The sequence below is a fragment of the Typopeltis vanoorti genome, chromosome 24 (assembly GCF_054136105.1).
Source record: "Typopeltis vanoorti isolate ZY-2024b chromosome 24, IOZ_Tvanoo_1.0, whole genome shotgun sequence".
Taxonomy (NCBI): Eukaryota; Metazoa; Arthropoda; class Arachnida; order Uropygi; family Thelyphonidae; genus Typopeltis; species Typopeltis vanoorti.
In genome coordinates, this window is record NC_143572.1 from 25,062,241 (window position 1) to 25,083,771 (window position 21,531).

General features: G+C 36.6%; 1 protein-coding gene across 13 annotated transcripts in view; it reads left to right on the plus strand.

The window, feature by feature from the left end:
• LOC150093031 (terminal uridylyltransferase 4-like) overlaps positions 1–21,531 on the plus strand; it is a 621,373-nt gene that overhangs the window by 142,475 nt on the left and 457,367 nt on the right. For all 13 annotated transcript variants that reach the window (XM_090413455.1, XM_090413456.1, XM_090413454.1 and 10 more), the window contains one exon: positions 17,765–18,408. In XM_090413455.1, coding sequence (XP_090269581.1) covers positions 17,765–18,408 — 644 coding nt within the window. The remainder of the gene's footprint in view (positions 1–17,764; positions 18,409–21,531) is intronic.

Genomic DNA, 21,531 nt, shown 5'->3' on the forward strand with positions numbered 1-21,531 from the left:
ATTTGCCTATGCATACTATCCCCACCATCTATTCCATCACCTGGTCTATAGCAGCACCCAATTGTATATTTTGTTCTGCTAGATTCTATCTCACACCAAACAGCCTCAAATGTGCTCTTTTCTCTATCCTGCAGTTCAACTTCTATACTCCTTGGCTGCAACTCATCAGCTATCATCAATAACACTCCTCCCTCCTTTTTATTCTCCCTGTCACTCCTGAACACGCCATACCTGTTGCATTCAATCCCACTAGCTTTATCATCTTCTGTCAGCCATGTTTCATTAATACCAACAACCTGTTGCCTGGAAGTGCCAACCAAGGCCAAAAACTCTTCCTTCTTGTTCCTAATACTCCTGGCATTAGTGAATTGCAGAAGCCCATTAGTCCCATCCCTACTTTGATGCCTTATACTAACTATCCCATTCTGATTTGTTGTCCTTCGTACTCGCTCTGGCATATTATACTCATTTATACACTCAACTGCCTCCCTAAAGTCTGCATATCTACTCTCTCCCCTTAATAAATCTAGTTTCCCTGAATCTGTACATCCACTTCCACATCATTCATCAACACTTTTTCAAGCCCCCGTACACCAACTCCATTCAATTCATGATATGCTGCCATCTCTTGGTACCTAACCATAACATGATATGTTAATGTTGTCTGATACAGTGTGGGTTCAATGGTCGATTTTCTAGAGTTATGTGGGATGAAAAACCCGCTTTCCCGTGCCAGAGATAGACTAACTCGGGCACTTCGAAGAAAGGCTTCGAAAAAGTTTCCCCAATCGTCGACTAGACCTGAACTTAAGTCTGTCTTCGGGAATCCTAACAGAGAATGCAAACGTCACTTCCACTGAATTACACAGGACTACATATAAAATGTTTTAAAATTTTATTAAAAAGTATAGTATATATTTGTATACATTTTATACATTCTGATACATTAATTACATCAATTGGGCGTAGACATGAAGCTCGTAATGTGGAAAGAGATTGAATGATGGAGTGATATCAGATAGTAGTCTATACAATGCACACAGTCGTGTTTAAGACTTGTGACTAGAGGCAAGCTACAGGGCTCTGTACTTAAGTTATTACTTTGCTGATTAATGATATAGGAAATGATTCAGTTGCCTGCATATGGTGCAAAATTAGATAGAGCAATAGTCATTAAGAATGATGTTGATATTTTGCAGGATGATTTAAATATCTTGGCAGTATGTTGTAATAGATTTTACGGTATAATATGAACACAGATGGATAAGAAAATAATTATTTATTAACTTAGAAGCTAATATTTCGCTGGGATTATATCCAGCATCTTCAGCACACACAACAGAAGCCTTAAAACATACTCCAAACCTTAATAAGTATGGCTGTATAAATCTACCAAAGATTTGGGAGACAGTCATCCTAAGACCAAATTAATATTTATTACTTTTATTTTATTTTATTTTTTAAAACTTTCTAAGACTATCATTTTGACTACTATTTCAAAACTTTGAATTTTTTTATATTTTTATTTTTTAACCTAGATGGCGCCATATTAGGATTTTAGTCTTGTGTTGCACGCTGCAATTACTTATACTAGCCCCACTGTTACACCGGATTGTGGTTGTCTTGCTTTTGTAACAAACTTTGTGTTGTGTGCTCTGAAGATGCTGGATATAATACCAGCGAAATATTAACTTCTATGTTAATAAATAGTTATTTTCTTATCCATCTGTGTTCATATCATACCGTGAAATCTATTACAACATGTCTGACAAACACATAAGCCTATCCACGCGTATAAGCTTGGTAGTATGGACAAAAAGAACAGATGACAATTTAATGACAAAGTGTAAGGTTATTGTAAAATTAAGTTCACTTTAAGTTCAGTTTATTTAAAGTGACTTTGTTGTAAGCATCTTGGTGTAGTTGTTTTCCATTTGCTCCTGTACCAAGGGCAGATGGCAGGTTTTTGGTTACTGTTTGGAATTGCAATTCACGATGTCTAGTGAGCATGTGATCAGCAGACAGATTTAACTATGTATGTGGCAAGATTATATTAAAATCTGTGAATCCAGCACTGATTCCAAAGAAATGGTCCTCTGATGATAGAAGCATATGTGTTGCACTTCAGAAGTAAAGTGGAAGATCAGGACTACACAAAGGCTGCTCACATTTGTTGTAGCAATTGTCCATGAAATTCAAGAGAATGGTTAATTGGATACACATTCATAAGCGTAATTTGTTATCCCAGTGGTATGAAGGTATCGGAAACCATGCAAGTTACTAGTTTTTTTTAATAGACATCTCCAACACTTATCTGCAAAGTTGAACATGTAATAAAATATTCAAACTTCCCTTCAGCCATGAAATTTTAATCCTCATGCAGTCAGTTACTAAACTACATAAGACAAGAACTGCAGATGAAAACACCCTTACCAATGGAACTGGAAGCAAAATGTCATGTTCTTGTAAACTGGATTCCGATTTTTAGTCCTTATTATATGAACATCTCATTTGATAACCCAAGTGGAGTTGAATGATCTGGTGAGAGAGACAGACAGAATTGTAGAATCTATCAACATATAAGCTATGTTGTGGATCTTAGGATTTAGATTGTGCTTCAATACATGCAGGAAGATTGTCATGTTCTTCATGAAAGCTTCAGTAAAATTTTGAAGTTTATTATTATTTTTATCAACTGATGCCATAGAAGCCAGAGACTCATCATGGGAGGTCCCACTCTCACATGCACAGCTCATTGTACCTCGACTTAAATGCACTCATAGTCCCTGCACTCACCACACTCTCAGGCAACACATTCCAATCACCCACCACTCTCCATGCAAATCTACTCCTCATCTCCTTGCTCACACCTACCTTATACAGCTTCCAGGGATGGAAGCTGTATAAGGTAGGTGTGAGCAAGTTTTTGTTGTCTTGTTCTCCTCCTGTCTCCAGATATTCTATGAAAAATGTCATCCACACTAATCTGATAATTACCGCTTACCAACTTATATGTCTCAATCATGTTTCCCCTCTTCCTTCTATCCGCTACACTCTGTAATTCACTCTCTCAATCTGTCCTCTTCCACATTCCAGAAACTAGAAAACAGTTTAGTCTATCATCTCTGAACTCTCTCTCCAACATCTCACCATCCTTCTGAAAACAATGAGTGGTGACCTGAAGATGTTAATGGAAATGATGGCCAGGCTATATCTTTACACATTGGCAATAAATATTCTTGATGAAAATGTAAGTTTCTATGGTTTAGCAGTTTTGTGGGAAGTTTTTGGTACTGAGACCGCATTATGATGTAAATAAAGAGTTTAATAAAAATAAACAATTAAAACCCGACAAGTTTTGTAAGTTGCAAGACTTACATCATCGAAGATACTGGTACCAAAGTTTTATTATTATTATTCAGGCCTCCAAGGAGTCAAAAGACTCATCGAGGGAGGTCTTTTCTAAGACATAAAGTCTGTCAAGACTCATCGAGGGGAGGTCCCCCCCTGAGAAACACAAAGTTTATCATACCACTCCTTAAACCCACTGACCGTTCTCGCTCCCACCACTCCATCAGGCAATGCATTCCACGGCTCAACCACCCTCCACACAAAGAAACCACTCCTTACCCTCTTGCTCACAGTTTCCTTTCGTAACTTCCAGGGATGGCCTCTTGTCATCACTCCTTCCCGCTGATCAACCAAGCGAAAGAACTCCCCAGTGTCAACCCTGTAACCACCTCTCAACAGTTTAAAAGTCTCAATCATATCACCTCTCCTTCTTCTATCCACCAAACTCTGCAGTCCACATTCTCTCAGCCGATCCTCATAACTATCCTTGTACAGTCCTGAAACCATCTTTGTCATCCGTCTTTGTATCCTTTCCACAGTTAATTTATCCCCTTCAAATCCTGGGGACCAAATCTGAGAACAATAGTCCAAGTGTGGTCTGATCAGAGACTTATACAACGGAATGATAACCCCCTTATCTCTGCAGGTCAGTGCCCTTCTCATAATAGCAGCAATCCTCTGTGTTACCTTCACCACCTTTGCAATATGTCCCCTAAACTTCAGGTTTCTATCAATCATCAACCCCAGATCTCTTGTCTCCCCTACTTCCTCCAGTATAACTCCTCCCATAGAGTATGCAGCATCCCATCGATGTTTCCCAAACCTCAAGACCTTACATTTTGCTGCATTAAACTGACACCCCCATTCATTTGCTCATCTATCTAGCTTATTTAAATCCTCTTGCAGGGCTACCACATCTGCACTATTACTAATAATCCTTCCCAGCTTCGCATCATACGCAAACAACTGAATATCCCCCTGCAATCCACTGGCTATGTCATTGATATAAAGGTTAAACAATATAGGTCCTAGTACTGAGCCCTGTGTGGACCCCACTTGTAACCCTCTGCCTCCTGGAAACTGCTCCACCTTTACACAACAATAAGACTATAAGTAGTTAATTACACATATTAGATGTTTAGATAACTTCACAACTGTTAAATACAAAGGAGAAACCAGAATAAAAACAGTCAATTCATTACTGTATGCATGTTAGAACGTTGCTAGTTGTTGCTATCAACATTCATACCACAGAACATGATATCATTCCTGCTGTATCCTAGGTCCATGGCAGTTAAATTTTTGATGAAAGCAGACCATACTTAGTGTAAGATTAAGCTTTGATTTTTATTGCATTGTGTAGGGATCCAAAACATTTTCCGAGGCTTCTTTCAATTTTCTTGTAAAGGAGATTTTTACAAGAAAATATCAAGCTTGGCATCCACATAACTACTACAGGCCGTCAAGTAGTTTTGAAAAAAAAAAAAAAAATTAGTAATTTTTTTTTACAACAAGAAAATATTAAGCTTGGCATCCACATAACTACTACAGGCCATCAAGTAGTTTTTGGGGAAAAAAAAAAAAAGTCAGTAATTTTTTTTTTTACAAGAAAGTTTAAAGAAGCCTTGCAAATGCTTAAGATCTCTACACGACGCAATATAAATAAAGGCTTAATCTTACACCAAGTATGGTCTGCTTTCATCAAAAATTCAACTGCCAGGACCTAGGATATGACACACGTGATGCCACAGAATGTGATAGCAACAAGTAGCAGTGTTCCAACATGCATATAGTAATGAATTTATCATTTTTATTCTGGTTTCTCATTTGTATGTAACAATTGTGAAGTTATTGTAACATCTAACAAGTTATTGCCTTGAGGTTTGGGACATATTGATGGGATGTTACATATTCTATTGGAGGAGATATACTGGAGGAAGTAGGGGAGACAAGAGATCTGGGTTGATGATTGATTGAAACCCGAAATTCAAGGAACATATTGTAAAGGTGGTGAAGGTAACACAGAGGTCTCATAATGTGGTCTCAATACCAAAAACTTCCCATATAGATATTTTTCTTTTTAGTAGTGTATATTATCTATCTGAAGGAATCCAAAGAAAATATGGCTTTGTTTAAATATTTTTAAGTACATTGAATAGTACAGCATAGCTGTTTGCAATGACTTCAGTGATAATACTTTTAATGGATGTGTGGCCCATCTGCATTTCCAATTGCATATTATAATATCATGAAATATTGTTGATTTTTTATGCAAATAGATTAGTTGAGCTACATACTGCCATTATAAGATTAAAAAAAAAAGATCATTACAACAGAATTTAGTGCTAAGGTGAAAAATTCATTTCATATTTCACTTGTGACTTTGAAAATGTTTTCTCTCCAAATCTCTCCACAGTAAATTTAGTTTGCTGAAAAATTTCATTTAGGCTTTCAGTAATAATGGTGATAGGTTCTGGTATTTAAAGGACAAGTTCTCAAGAATAAGTGGTTCAGAAGTTAAGAAGAAGAAGTCTTTCTATGACATCTTAAATAAATACTGAAAAAAAAGCAGCATGGAAAGCTTTCAAAGCTTTTATTGCCATTTCTTAAAGTACACTTAATGATGGTGATGTCTTATTATTATCAAGGAAAAAAGAAAAGGTTCGATAACTTTTTCTTCTCTAGTACGGTCATGAGAATGTGTTGGAAAGAAAAGACTTAGTTGGTGTCGGTTCAGATCCCATCAGTGATGGGAGGAACCTTCATAAAGTTTTTTTTTTTTTTTTAAATTTTCTTAATTAATATTATTATTAAGGGCAACTCCAAGGAGTCTAAGGACTCCTTGGAGTTGCCCTTAATAATAATAATAATAATAGATGCAGCACTGAAATACTATGCCTGTGAGATAGAGGTTGAAGTTAATCTGTTAAAGAGGGATAGATGCACCACTTCAAACATGTGAGCATTAATCTAAACATAGGCGTATTTGGGATTTGTATACAGTTAAGAGTTGGTTGGATGTTAAATGGGCTGTTGAACAAATTTGAAAGTTAGTATACCAATGGTCATTTCGATTCCTTAAAAACTGGATGAGGACAGAGCACTTTTAAGATCATATTCTTATTGAGCATCAAAATTAATGACTCGTGCTTTTGATTCAAGCAAAACAAAAATTATAATTATTAATACTTATGACTATTTTGCTTATTTTCAAAATATTTACAAAAATTGTAAATTTTTAAGTTAAGGGGATAATAAATCCTTCATTATTTTAAAGCCGGATACCAAACTCGGAGATCGAAATCTAAGAGTTTCCTGCTGAAGAACTATCGGCGAGTCCAAGCGTACGTCATCACCTGGGTAGTGCAACTCGGAGCAAAGGTGGAGCAAGCTCCATCACCATTCTTAATATTTTCTCATAATGTAAAGCGCAGCTCCTAGGAGATGTATTACTGTTTTACATTATGAGGAGAGGTCACTACCCAGACCGGTTTCGACCTTTATTGACCGTCTCATCAGTGAGTAGGTAGACCTGGAATACCAAGGCTTAAGTGAACCGAACTTACATATACCCCTACTACCGAATTGCCAGAGCAGTGTGCCCATATATTATTATTACGGCAGCGTAAATTTATCCCCTTAACTTAATTTACGCCGGCAGAAAAATAGTCTCTTGACTCTTTATCATTATAAATTTGTTTTGCAGATTACATCAAACAACACAACAGGTTGAGAAATTGCCCATTCCATTTCTGTATGGCTAATCATTATGTATTTACATAAATATTTGGATTTACTTTGCGTATATGGTACTACTCAGTGATATCAGGCACATGAATGAAAACATATATTGCTATTAGTAATGATTCATTGTAAAAGACATATTGATTAAGCTGTCATCTGGAATAAAAATTTTTCTCATAGAAAGGCTTATACATGATTACTAAATAACTTAAGGAATTCACAATGTACACTAGAATATAAATTAAATTAAACTTTAATATATATTTCCAATATTTCGGCAACGTCACGTTGCCATCTTCAAAGGAACTTAAGATAAAGACACGTGCATGCAGGCACTAAACACAGTAAATGAGGATGCTATTGTTTCTCCTAAAAGCCCTGATGGTGCCCCCTAGTGGGCTATGATATTCTAGGCTGTTGGGCTGAAGTTCTCCTGATGTACGTCTCCCAAATTTGAGGGAGTCTCATGCAACCAAATTTGTTGAAGTTTGGTGAGTTTCTTAGGGCTGAGGCTGATTCCATGAATAGTCTTTCAAATTTCAACTTGCTATGGTGTATTACTGTGGCTTTCTTCCACCGTATTGTGTGGCGTGTATCCAGAGCATGGTCTGCAAGACCAGAATGGCTGAACTGGTGAAACAGGATATAGTCCTTGTGTTCTGAAATTCTGATATTTGCTGTCCTGCCTGTTTGACCCAAGTAGGACAGCTTACAGCTGCAAGGGACCTAGTATACACCAGGTCGGTCTAGGAGTAGTGGTTGGTCTTTAGTGGAGCGGATAAGGGATGCCAATTTTCTATATGGTCTGTAATAAGAGGTCAAGTCATGTTTTTTTAAGATTTTGGTTAATTTTTTCCGAGGTGCCTCGGATGTAGGGAATGGTGATAGATTTAGAGTAATCCTTGTCATGAAGGGGGAGGGTGACTAGTGTGTCTAGGAAAGGGAGGCTGTTGTTTTCCTCTTTTTCTAGGGTGAACTTGATTCTGGAGTGTTGGAGAGGAGTGTATCAGAGCCATGTGGCCAAATAGCGAACACATCATCAACGTAGCAAAGCCATATGGTTGGTTTTTGTGGGGCAACACACCATCACACATAAAAAAAACTCTTCTCACTTCAAAGCCAGCATAGAAAACCTGACATTCCAACATACTGACATGATGGTCAGTTTTGACATCTCCTCCTTATTCACAAATGTCCCACACAAGAAAACCTTAGAGCTAATCTAAGCTAAATTTCATCCTGATATCTCAGCCCTATTTCAGTTCACAATGAACTCAGGCTTTTTCGTTTGGCAGGGAAAATTCTACAAACAAATAGAGGGGACAGCCATGGGTTCACCACATATAGAGAATTGGCATTCCTTATCAGCTCCACTAAAGACCGACCTGGTGTATACCAGGTCCCTTGCAGCTGTAAGCTGTCCTATTTTGGCCAATCAGGTAGGACAGTGATATCAGAATTTCAGTACACAAGAACTACATCCTGTTTCACCAGTATAGCCACTCTGGTCTTGCAGACCATGCTCTTGATACACGCCACAGAATACGGTGGAAGAAAGCCACAGTAATACACCGTAGCAAGTTGAAATTCGAAAGACTATTCACGGAATCAGCCTCAGCCCTAAGAAACATGCCAAACCTCAACAAATTTGGTTGCATGAGTCTGCCCCAAATTTGGGAGACTTACATCAGGAGACCTTCAGCCCAACTGCCAAGAATACCTACATAGCCCACTAGGGGGTACCATCAGGACTTTTAGGAGAAACAATAGCTTCCTTGCTTCGTCCTCATTTACTGTGTTTAGTGCCTCCATGCATGTGTCTTTATCTTAAGTTCCTTTGAAGATGGCAACGTGACGTTGCCGAAATATTGGAAATATATATTAAAGTTTAATTTAATTTATATTCTAGTGTACATTGTGAATTCCTTAAGTTATTTAGTAATCAGGAATAAAATTTTATTAAAAAAATAAATTATCATGCTTGATGCTTCACCCTCTGTGTTGAGACCTTCAGGAATATATATATATATATATATAATATTTAATAATTTATTTTATTCATATTTTTATTTATTTATTTTTATATTTATTGTTATATATATTCAAGGTGGTATCAAAAAGTTTCAAGACTAGGTTTGTAACATGCCAACAGATGGCAGCACAAGGCTGCACGCACAATCTCAGGGAGCACCTACCTTCATAAGTCAGTGTGCCAAAAGACATCGTCCTGTGTACATCAGGAGCTGTGCAACTGATGCTATTCTGACCACCTGCGTTACCACATCTGCGATTTCATAATGGACAGCAAGTTAGAACAAAGAGTAAACGTGAAATTCGAGGATCATTACCAGTGACGAAACTTGGGTGTATGGGTACGACCCTGAGACGAAGCAACAGTCTTCACAGTGGAAGAGCCCATCATCTTCACAACTGAAAAAGGTGAGGCAGGTCCGTAGCTCGACCAAGTGCATGCTCATCGTCTTTTTCAACATTCGCTGCATTGTGCATCGAGAATTCGTCCTCAGGGGCCAGACAGTCAATAGCGAGTTCTACTGCCAGGTTTTAAAGTGTCTGAGGGAGGACATTCTGAGAAAGCGACCAGATCTGTGGCATGCAAAAAACTGGATGCTCCACGACAATAATGCACCCTGTCACCGAGCTCTCCTCACACATGAGATTCTCGCCAGAAACAACATGATCTCACTTCCGCACCCACATTACTCGCCAGATTTGGCTCCTGCAGACTTCGTCCTCTTCCCGAAGATGAAGATCCAGCTAAAGGTCACCGTTTTGATACCATTGCGGAGATCCAGTGCGAATCGCAGAAAATGCTTGACATGTTTCGAAAAGAAGACTTCCAGGATACATTCCAGAAGTGGCAAGAATGCTGGGAGCGCTGTATTGATATGCAAGGGGACTATTTTGAAGGTGATAGTGTGTAAACGTAGATAACTAAAGTAATTTCTCGTAAACAGAGCTAGTCTTGAAACTTTTTGATACCACCTCGTATATATATATAGTATTGTAACTGGTATTTACTCAGATTGTAGACATTTTAAATCATGTTACTGACTAGGAACACTGAGATAAGGTAAGATAAACACTTTAATTAACACACAACTAGTTTTGTTGGAATACCGACTTCTTTAGGTGTACAAACTGGAAACTGGAAAAATAGCAAGATGAAACATGGACTTCTCATATAACAACAGTCAAATTTGAACTGGCGTCTGCATGGCAGGTCTAGTGTGAGGTGTTAGTGAGTGGGAACTATCTCGAGGCTCCAGAACTGAATTACTGCGCTGTGTGAGTCAGGTAAGCTATAACTTAAATTGCTGTTCATGTGTGAGTGGTCCACGACTATTTCTTTTGATTCTAAGATGCGTCTTTCTAGTTTGTCAGCACATTTATGGATATTAGTAGTAAGATTCCAGTCTATCTGGTGTTGATGCTCTTCTAAATTAGAGTTTGCAGAGAAAAGGACATGACTGGAGAGGGCGCTTGCACTGGTTTGGGAGGAATTGCCAGTGAGATGTTTTAAGGAAGAGGCAAGGTATTTGGACAAGTTGTAAGTAGGTGAGTCAGTGCCTTCAACCATCAGTCTTAAAGGTGTGTCTGCTTTGTGAATCTTCGGATGGCCATACAAACAGGGAATTAGGGGATGAAGAGAACGGAGTGATGATAGCCTGGTGTGTCTTGGAAGTTCCGAAGTTGATTTGAGAAGGTTATTGGTTTGGTTATGAAGTTCCCTCATAGGGTCACTTTGTAAAAGAGAGAGTAAGTACCAGATATTAATAAATCGTTGATCTTGGAACAATAATCAGATCTGTCTAGGATGACTGTTGCATTACCTTTGTCTGCTGGCAGGATAATCATGTCGTTGTTATTATGAAGATGGTGGATAGCCTTTCTTTCAGCATGAGATAAATTATCTGCAGGCAGACGACTGTTGTTTATTGTAAAAATAGCTTCAATTCTGAGTTCAATTGCTACTTGTTTTGGGAGAAGTAAGGTAGCCTTTTATACTTTGCTTAGAAAGAGTTCCTTTGGAATAGAGGTAGGAGACGGGAAAAAGTTGAGCCCTTTAGACAGTACGCTTATTTCTGCTGAAGAAATGGTGAAAAGTTTTCAACCTATTAATGCATTGCATAAACTCCGATATTTCTCATTTGAAGGAAAAATCTATAAACAAACCAGTGGCTTAGCTATGGGCAGCCCATTATCTCCAGTGTTAGCCAACATATTTCTCGAAGACTTGGAAAAAAGAGCTATTTCAAGTGCTACATTAAAACCCAGACTGTGGCTGCGATACGTGGATGATATCTTCCTCATCTGGGAATATAGTCAAGAGAATTTACAAACCTTCTTAGATCATTTGAACAATCGCCACCAAAACATCAAATTCACACTGGAACTCGAGGTGAACGGCATCCTCACCTTTTTAGATTTAAAGATCACTAGGATGCCTGATTTCTCGAAAAACAACTCACACAGTTAGATACGTACATGCCTCCTCTCATCACTTCCCTCTGCAGAAACTCGGTATATAAGACCCAGGAGATCTCTAATTTCAGAAGATGATGTTTTTCAAATAGAACTTAACCATCTCAATAGCACCTTCATAAAGAACGGATACCCACCTCAAAGCATTGCAAACAGTCTAGACCCACATATGCCAACTTGGCAAGAAGAAAACTCCAATCCTATTGCACACATTCAATTACCATACATAAGTTCTCTATCACCAAATTGGCGAAAATTATGAAGAAATTTAACATTAGAACGTACTTCACTACCCTACCAAAATTTCGTTCTTTCCTGAGTCAACCCAAGCCAAAACATAACCAACTTCAGTTTCCAGGAGTTTATAAAATCATCTGCAGTTGAGGAAAACCATATTATGGGCAAATCGATAAGTCGGTCTCACTTCGTCTCGAAGAGAATCAACGTGATATCTCTTACAACAGAACCCGTGCAAGCGCCCTCTCCAGTCATGTCCTTTTTTCTGCCAACTCTAATTTAGAAGATCGTCAACACCAGATAGACTGGAATCTTACTACTAATATCCATAAATGTGCTGACGAACTAGAAAGACTCATCTTAGAATCAAAAGAAATAGTCCTGGACTCCCTCACACATGAACAGCAATTTAAGTTATAGCTTACCTGACTCACACAGCACAGTAATTCAGTTCTGGCACCTCAAGATAGTTCACATTCACTAACTCCTCACGCTAGACCTGCCACGCAGACGGCAGTTCAAATTTGACTGCTGTTATTCCTAACTTGTTTATATGAGAAGTCCATGTTTTATCTTGCTATTTTTCCAGTTTCCAGTTTGTGATAACTTGTACACCTGAAAAAGTCGTCATTCCGATGAAACTAGTTGTGTTTTAAAAGTTTTTATCTTACCTTATCTCTGTGTTCCCAGTCAGTAACATTATGATTTAAAAAATATATATAATATATGCATACGCGCGCACACACACACACACACACACACACATTATATACAGATGACAAGCATATAACAGAATAACTAGTAAACTGTGATGATTCTGTTTACTAATCATAAGATGGGCCTTCCTTTCAGTGAGGTGTGTGTGTGTGTGTGTGTGTTGGGGAGAAGGGGAGAACAAGCAATCTAACATATTCATGATTCGACAATTTTTTAATGGCACTTGTGACATAATAAAGTTTATTAGACACATATTCAAAAAAATAAATAATAACTTTTATTATTACAAATATTTCAACCAGAAGCTAACTGGTAATCATCAGTACTTCAGCATAATCACAAGGTAAAGGTAAAACATTAATACTATTTAAGTTGAACCATGTGCTTTAATGTCACTTTATTGGTGGTTGCAAAATAAAATGAGATTAAAGCCAAAGTTAAAATGAAAGTGATTTGAAATCAAAATTAAATTTAGATAAATAATTGAATGACACAGCACTATATTAAAAAAAAAAGGGGAAACATGGTATTTCTTGCCATTTATTATGGTGTAACTCTCCCAAATCTTGGCAGTAGAGAGTCAGTCATTCCGATTGAAGATTGGTCACTGTAGAAGTGTTTCCACATTCTCTTTAAATAACTGCTTAAACCTAAAGAGTAGGTTTAAGAGTATGTTTCCTTACTTGATGTAAAAGTCGAGTATTGGACCAGAGATTTGTGGTCAGTGTCAACTCCATGCTGAGCAATTCTAGATTTTTCAAGTTGTTGATATAAGACTGATGTTCTTGTAGTTATTTTTTTGACAGAACATCTTGTTTGTCCAAAGTACGAGCAGAGGCACTCACTAAAACTGGTAGACACCAAGGATGGAGAGAGAGAGAGAGGTGACCGTTTATCTTTTGTAGGTGGTAAACAAGAGGAGATTTTGTTGATAGGGAAGAATGTATGTACTAAATTGTATCTTTTCAGGATCTTTGCAATTGTTTCTGAGATGCCTTTGATGAAGGACTCATCATACAGGTTCTGTATCAAAATCATCTTGAGGAATATGTATTTCAGGGTTTTTTCTCTCTTGGAAACTTGAGTTTTTCATCCTGCTTACAGACAAATTGGCCTTCAGAACACACATAATTTACAGACAAATAATACTAGTGATGGTGGTGAATGGTGGTTTGCTGTAGTTGGTGGAGACAGACAGTTGTAGAGTAGGTTTCCTCCCTTGATGAGTCTTTGGACTCCTTGGTGGTCTGTTAATTTTATTATTCTTATCTTATTAAGATATGTTATCAAATCTTCAATTATATCTTGTCTTCTGCGCCTTTGTAAAAAATTAGTTATCTCGTTTAAAGCTTATCTTCTTGACCCTTATTATACTTCTGACTTATGGTTGCAAATAATAAAGCTCACGTGTGCAAAACTTACAGAACAAAGAAATCGCCTCAGGCTGGAGCCAATCTCTTTGTCTGATCTACTGGTGTTTATTCTCAACTGAATTTAGAAAATTTATTTAGTTTCTAGCTGCGCCACCAAATTCGTGGGTTGGAGTTGAATCTCCCTCCAAAAGAATAACACACAGTAAAACACACAAAACCTCTCTCTCTCTTAATTCTAACTAAATCTAAACCTTAAATTTTCTGTTATGCAGTCGTTACAATATCTACTTTAAGGCTCATGCAGATTCGAGTTTAATGAGTAGTGCATTGGACTCAAAAATCAGGCAAGTTATTTAAACAAGAAAACAATTTATTTAACATTAATGAAATGTGCAATGGGTCAATTTTAGGTTCTGAGTAAATTAGCTTCTATGCTTTAAATTACAACTAATGAATACGTCTACAATTTAGTTTCTCATCATATTCAATTCTAGTAAGACCATGTGTCTGTAATTTTCTCTCGTTAAACTTGGTTATACTCAGATTAATCTTACATAACATTCTGCAGGCTTAGGCAATTGCTATAACATTGAATACACGATGTTTCACCTTAAATTTTTAACCAGACCTTCTTTCACATAAAACAAAATATCTCAACTATCAGCATAAGGCCTAAAGTCCCAATGTATCACTTTAAAACAAGTCCCTTAATTAAATCACCATCACAATCTTATTCTCTAGTTAAGCAATGGAAAGATCTTACTTGAATAGAAGTCTGTACTTCTCTGAATGATCCATGAAATCATCTCGTTCTGTTATCGTTCGACTTTAGCATTGAACTCGGGTAATTCTTCTGGCTTGTGAAATCCTTCTTTAATATCAGTGAACATCAGGAACGTGCCGGCACGGAAAATCGGCATGCATCTAATTTCTTCTAATAAAGCTTATCTTAGTTGCATCGGTCCCTTGGCAATTTTCTATCTGGAATGCAGGTCTCCGATGGCGATTACAAATTATCTACTACGATGTTAGCAAAACTCCGCTGCCGTAGCGTACATCGTAACTTCAGGTCAGAACCCAACATAACCTCGAAACTTCTTGCTGACCCGGGAGCAGGACTGGACGAACTCAAGCTCCATGAACTGCCCTGCCAGGAACCAAACTGAATTGCCACGCTGAACTCCCTTTCTCACCATCGCAACAAGCTATTTATCTGGCTCCGATGACCTTGTGGTTTGCTTACGTCAACACCCCTTGGTACTTCGGTGGTCTGCACCCGCCTCCCTTCTCGGTTGTTGCGTTCAGATGGGAAACCCCCGCTCCCTGTTGATCCTCGAGGTTGCAGTTGCCCCAGGTCATTTGTTAATACTTTAATCCATCTGGAATTACCAGACGGATTAAAGAGATGACTAAGAGATTTCTTTAGACACAATTAATAAGATTAATTGTGTCTAAAGAAATTTTATGATGCACTTATTTTTCTGATCTGTTACAAAACCCTTTGAGGTGACAATATTCAGTAATATATAAAAAATATTATTTCTAAATTAAAATGTGAAAATTTCTCTATTTACTCACAAGTGTTTTTGGTGAATTTTGCTTACCAGTAAAATCGGTATACAAGAGGTTTTTGAATAAAGTTCCTTGAATACACTATTTTACAGTATGTACGAAATTGTATCTTTTCAGGATCTTTGCAGTTGTTTCTGAGATGCCTTTGATGAAGGACTTGCCATACAGGTTCAGGGTTCTGAAACACTCAGTGTTTCAGATTCTGTATCAAAATCATCTTGAGGAATATGTATTTCAGGGTTTTTTCCCTCCTGGAAACTTGAGTTTTTCACCCTGCTTACAGACAAATTTTCCTTCGGAACACACGTAATTTACAGACAAAAAAATACTAGTGATGGTGGTGAATGGTGGTTTGCTGTAGTTGGTGGAGACAGAGAGTTGTAGAGTAGGTTTCCTCCCTTGATGAGTCTTTGGACTCCTAGGTGGTGTTATGTAATAATAATAATAATAATTTTTGATGAATCTTCTGTTCACTAAATACAGTAAATACTATTTAAGAAAATAGACAACTTTTTTATGATGCTCAAATTATCAATACATCAGACACAGTAGTAAATATCATAAATGAATAAATTTTGTGTTCAAACTTGAAAGTATGATTTCCTTTTCTTGACACTAGGAAACATACACACCCACACACATTTGGTATAATTAGCACCTTAAAAAAAAAAAGAAAGAAACTTTGTGCAATGAGCAAACCTTTAAAAGTGAAGTCATCAGAAAGACCATCAATAATCAGTAAAAATAACTGTCAGAAAATCCTACATGATGATGAACAACCTATTTTTCTACCCACTGGAGGGTGAAGGCCTCTCCCATTGAGGGAGGTTTGGGTCTACTACTCCCATGGTGACCCAGTCCATATTGGGAGAGTGTATCTATACTTGGATGAATGAATGTATGTAGGTGGAAGACAATCACAAACATCCATGCCATGGCTGCAGAGCGGATATGCTAACCACTCGGCCAACCAGGCTGAGTGGTTAGCGTATCAACAACAACACCAACATGATCTAAATTATGTCTCCCCCCGCTGTTTCTCTGCATGAAATAAAATGGATGCAACATCTTGTATATTCCTTGGTGGGCTAATAAGAGTGAGAGGGAACTTTTGGAAACTTAAGAACTAATTCAATTTTTTGAAAGTTCCCTCCCACTATTATTAGCCTGCCAAGGAGTATACAAGATCTGTTGCATCCATTTTATTTCATGCAGAGAAACGGGGGGGGGGGCAGCAGGAACATAATTTAGATCATGTTGTTGTTGTTGATACTAACAGGCCTCACTGATAAAAAAATGTAACACTACTAGGTTCTGATACAACAAAGTTTAAGGAAGCATGTGAAACCGTTATCAATTTTCCCAACCTAAATAAACAATGATTTCATCATTTCAATAATTACATCAGCCACTTCAACTTCATCCTATGCCAATACTCCACATATCACTAGAGTCTAGCCAGTATAATAGCTAGACTCACCAAGGTATGCCAAAAGGATACTGTAATTTTTTCAACAGAATATACTTCACTTAAACAGAATATTCCAAAACAACTTAGTTCCTAAAACACATCCTTTTTCTGTCAGGTTCTTAACTTGCCATATAATTCCCTTCTCATCCATTGCCAAAACTATAATTCTAGGTTTGAACATAAATCATGAATATGGTTTATTACACACATGTATTCACAAGAATAAATAAATTTTATTATTGCAGATATTTTGACCAGAAAGTATAACTGGCCATCATCAGGCTATTGGCACGATCATAAGGTGAAGTTGGAACAAAGAATGTTAATCCTATTTGCAGAGTTGAGCTGGAATGCCACCTTATTGGTGGTTACAAAATAAAATGAGATTACAATTAAAGCCAAAATTAAAGTGATATGAAGTAAAAATTAACTTTAGATAAATCATTGAATGACACAGAATTATATTAAAAAAAAAAAAGGAGGGAAGGGAACACAGTTGCTTGCTGTTGATGTGAATTTGACTCCCAAATCTTGGCAACAGAGAGGTAGTCATTCCAATTTATGTTTAGTGCAGTATAGAAGGGCTTTTTACACTCTCCTGGAAAAAAAAAAAAAAAAAAAAAGGATTCTCAATAGTCTTGAGTCTCAATAGTCTTACTCATTACTACATTTAGTATTTAATGTATATGAAAAAAAAAGTATGCAACTTGTTACCTTGCTAAATCTTTCAGATTATAAGGCTCTCAATATAAATATTTACTTATTAACTTCTTAATTCCTGTTTTTAATTTTTTAGATAATAAATTCGATGTATCATGCAGTCTAGAAAATGAGAATAATGTTTCAAAGCAGTCTCATAATCGAAGCCTATATCCAAGTAGTGGAGGTCATAAGAATGCCTTTGAAAGTAACCTGTCATATAGAAGACAGAAAAATCATGTAGGAAATGGAATTACATCAGGCATGAGAAGAGGTGGTAGTAGATGGCAAGAAGTCAGCACTCATCATAACCTTTCACATAATAATCATGTGAAAAGAATACTTCATCCTAGGATAGATGGTGACATTAGTGCTACCATTTCTTTACAGGACACTATCTTGAAAGACTCTTGCAATCAAAATGATTTTTATTCACACAGTCTTCCAGAAAGCACAGTTAGTGATCACCATAATAGATTCGAAGTACGTTATTGTAAAAACTTCATTACAGATGAACTGATATCTTCACCTAAGAAACATAGTGCTCAATCATGTAACACTATGGAAACAAAATTAGTTAGTAGTACACAGCATTCAAATATTGACATCACTGTTAGCACCTTAAGTGAAGTACCCAGTATGAAAGTTCAATTCACAGATAGTGAAGTGGACAATAATGATGAATCTGATATCACTAGTTCATCACCATTCAGTGAAGGTACCAGAATTGCAAGTGTCCAGGTAATTAATGTTTCCCTCCCATTTTTTAGATAGTATATTGCATCTTTATTTATAATATTACTTTTTAAATAATGGTTGAACAAATGTAAAGGAAACTAGAATTTATTAAATACTCATATATATTCCTATAATTTATAGGAATATATATGAATAAATACTCCTGTAAATTCAAGAAATTTAATGCGGTTTTGCTTAATGTGCATTTGATTATCGCGGCAAAATTAATTGCGGCAATCCCTTGATATACGCGGCAGGAGTTTTGATTAACACGCCTTTAAATTTACCACGCAAGATCATGCTCACCCCACGAGGCTGCTAGCCTTGTGGTCATCCAAATTCTCTTAATGATCTGTGTGAGAATGTAAAAGTTATATTTTTCCCACCAAATACAACATCATTGTTACAACCTGTGGACATGGGGGTCATTGCAACTTTCAAAGCCTATTTTCTTAAAAAGACATTCTCAAAGGCAGTTGAAACAACGGGTGAAAATCATGAAAATCACGCCACGAGGCTGAGTGCCAGCCAGTTACTTTGCTGCTAGCATTAAGAGTGGGTGCATTACAAGCTCCAGTTGTTCTGTTGTATGTATTTACAAATTACGTTCTTCGTAAATTTTACAGCCCATTGATCATGTCAAAGAATAAGAGCAATCCCACAACCAGGTCATTAAGTGAAAACGTGATGAAAGTAAAAGTAAGATCAGATGCGAATTTGGTTTTAACAAGTGTACAATATTGACTATTTTATCTAAAGCTGATGAGCATTGCGAGTAAGGTAAAGTGGCATCTACATCTGCAAGTATGCAATGCACATGTAACCGGATTGCTATAATGGTTGAAATGGAAGATCTGTTGATTATTTGGCTGGAAGACTGCAATCAAAAAAGAATTCCAATTAGTGCTTATAATATCATGGCCAAAGCTCTAAGCCTGTTTTCAAGACTTAAAGAGACTAAATATAAAGAAGACAATTCAAAATTCGCAGCTAGCAAAGGCTGGCTTGAAAATTTTAAATTTAGAGCTGGACTAAAGAATGCGAAAATAACAGGTGAAGCTGCAAGTGTCGATGAAGATGCTGCATCCACATTTCCTGCTGAGTTGCAGAAAATTATCGAAGAAAATGATTACGATTACTGCCAAATTTTGAGTGTAGATGAAACTGGACTCTATTGGAAAAAAATGCCATCTAGAACTTTTATATCAAAAAAAGAAGCAGTGCAGCCTGGCTATAAAGTATCAAAAGATCGCTTAGCTGTTATGCTTGGAGGGAATGCTAATGGAGATTTTAAATTGAAGCCGCTGCTTGTCTGTCGAACTCAGAACCCAAGGACTTTAAAAGGATGTAACAAGAACTCTTTACCTGTAATTTGGTGGGTGAATCAGAAGGCCTGGGTTAACCAAAGTCTATTCGAAGATTGGTTTAAGTCTTATTTTTGCCCGGCAATTGAAACTTATTGCAAGAGAAATAACTTAGCTTTCAAAGCTCTTTTGCTTTTAGACAACTCACCTGGTCATCCAAATTCTCTTAATGATCTGTGTGAGAATGTGAAAGTTTTATTTTTCCCACCAAATACGACATCATTGCTACAACCCATGGACATGGGCATCATTGCAACTTTTAAAGCCTATTTTCTTAAAAAGACATTTTCAAAGGCAGTTGAAACAACAATGGGAGAAAATGCGATTATGCTCCACGAATTTTGGAAAAATTTAACATTAAACATGCATTTGAGAACATTCGTGACTCGTGGGAGCAAGTGTCTTCTAGTTGCATGAAAGCTGTTCAGAAATACCTTCTGCCAGAATGTGCTAATGACTTGGGTTGTTTTCAAAATCCTGTGAACAACGTGATCAAAGAAATTGTTGCAATTGGTGAAGACCTAGGTTTTGATGGTGTTGATGCAGAAGATGTTAAAGAATTATTGGATTGAAATTCAAAAGATTTCAGTGTCAAAGACCTTCTTGAAATTGAACAATGCACATATGAAGACAACGAACAAATGGAATGTGAAGATGAGGTTCTAAAGGAAATAACAGTCAAAGAACTGGATGGAATGTTTCGCAATTTAGAATCGCTTAAGCAGCAAGTAATGGATATGTCCATATGTTAATCGAAGAATGCTTGTTTGCCGAGATCTGGAGAGTCATTTTGCTTGTTATCGTAGAATTTATGCTGATAAGAAAAAAACTAAAACTGTTAAAACGACTCTTTATAACTTCTTTTGATTAAAAAAAATTGCAGTAACTAATGTAGGTACAAGTATTTATTAAACATTTACTTTGCATTCATTTTTTATCTTTCCTAAAAGAGTACCATATAAAACAAACTATTAGTACGGTAATCGATCAGGGACGAATTGTACTTTTTACCATTGATTATTAGATTTAATTAACGCGATTTAGATATATGCGGTGACATCGAGGGATTAATTAACTGTTAATCGAGGGATACCTGTATTTAATAAATTCTTGTTTCCTCTAGATGTGAGAAGTTAGTTAAAAAATAATATTGTTTACCACACATTTTCATTAAGTGACTGATAATTGCATCTTAATCTATATTATAACTTGATTTTTTATAAAACTCTGAAAAAAAATCAGTTATGGGATTTGGATTTATTTTCAAGTATACTTTATGTAAAAAAACAATTATAATGCAGATATTTTTTACAAAAGTTTATTGTTTATGATACACACCAAATACTCTGAAAAATATAAACACATCAAATAACTATTTGATTCCTTGATATTTTTAGCTGGACAGGGAAAATTAAGTTATAAAGCAATATCTTTTGCATTATAGGTTACTTTTAGATTTTTTTAATTTTTCTGTGCCCTCAAGCTGACTAAGGGCTAAAATAAGAAAGTAATCCAATTAATAATCCTTTCTTTTAGGGTTACACGGTGATCAGCATTCATTTTAAACATTTTTTTATGGAATTTACAACCGTGTTAAAAAACTTTTTTATTATCCTACCCTCTAAAACCCAAAGTCTGGCTTAGATACATTGACGATGTTTTCGCGATCTGGTCCCATGACTGCCAGACATTAGACACATTCCTTAGCCACCTAAACAAACAACACAAACGCATACAGTTCACAATTGAAAAACACAACACA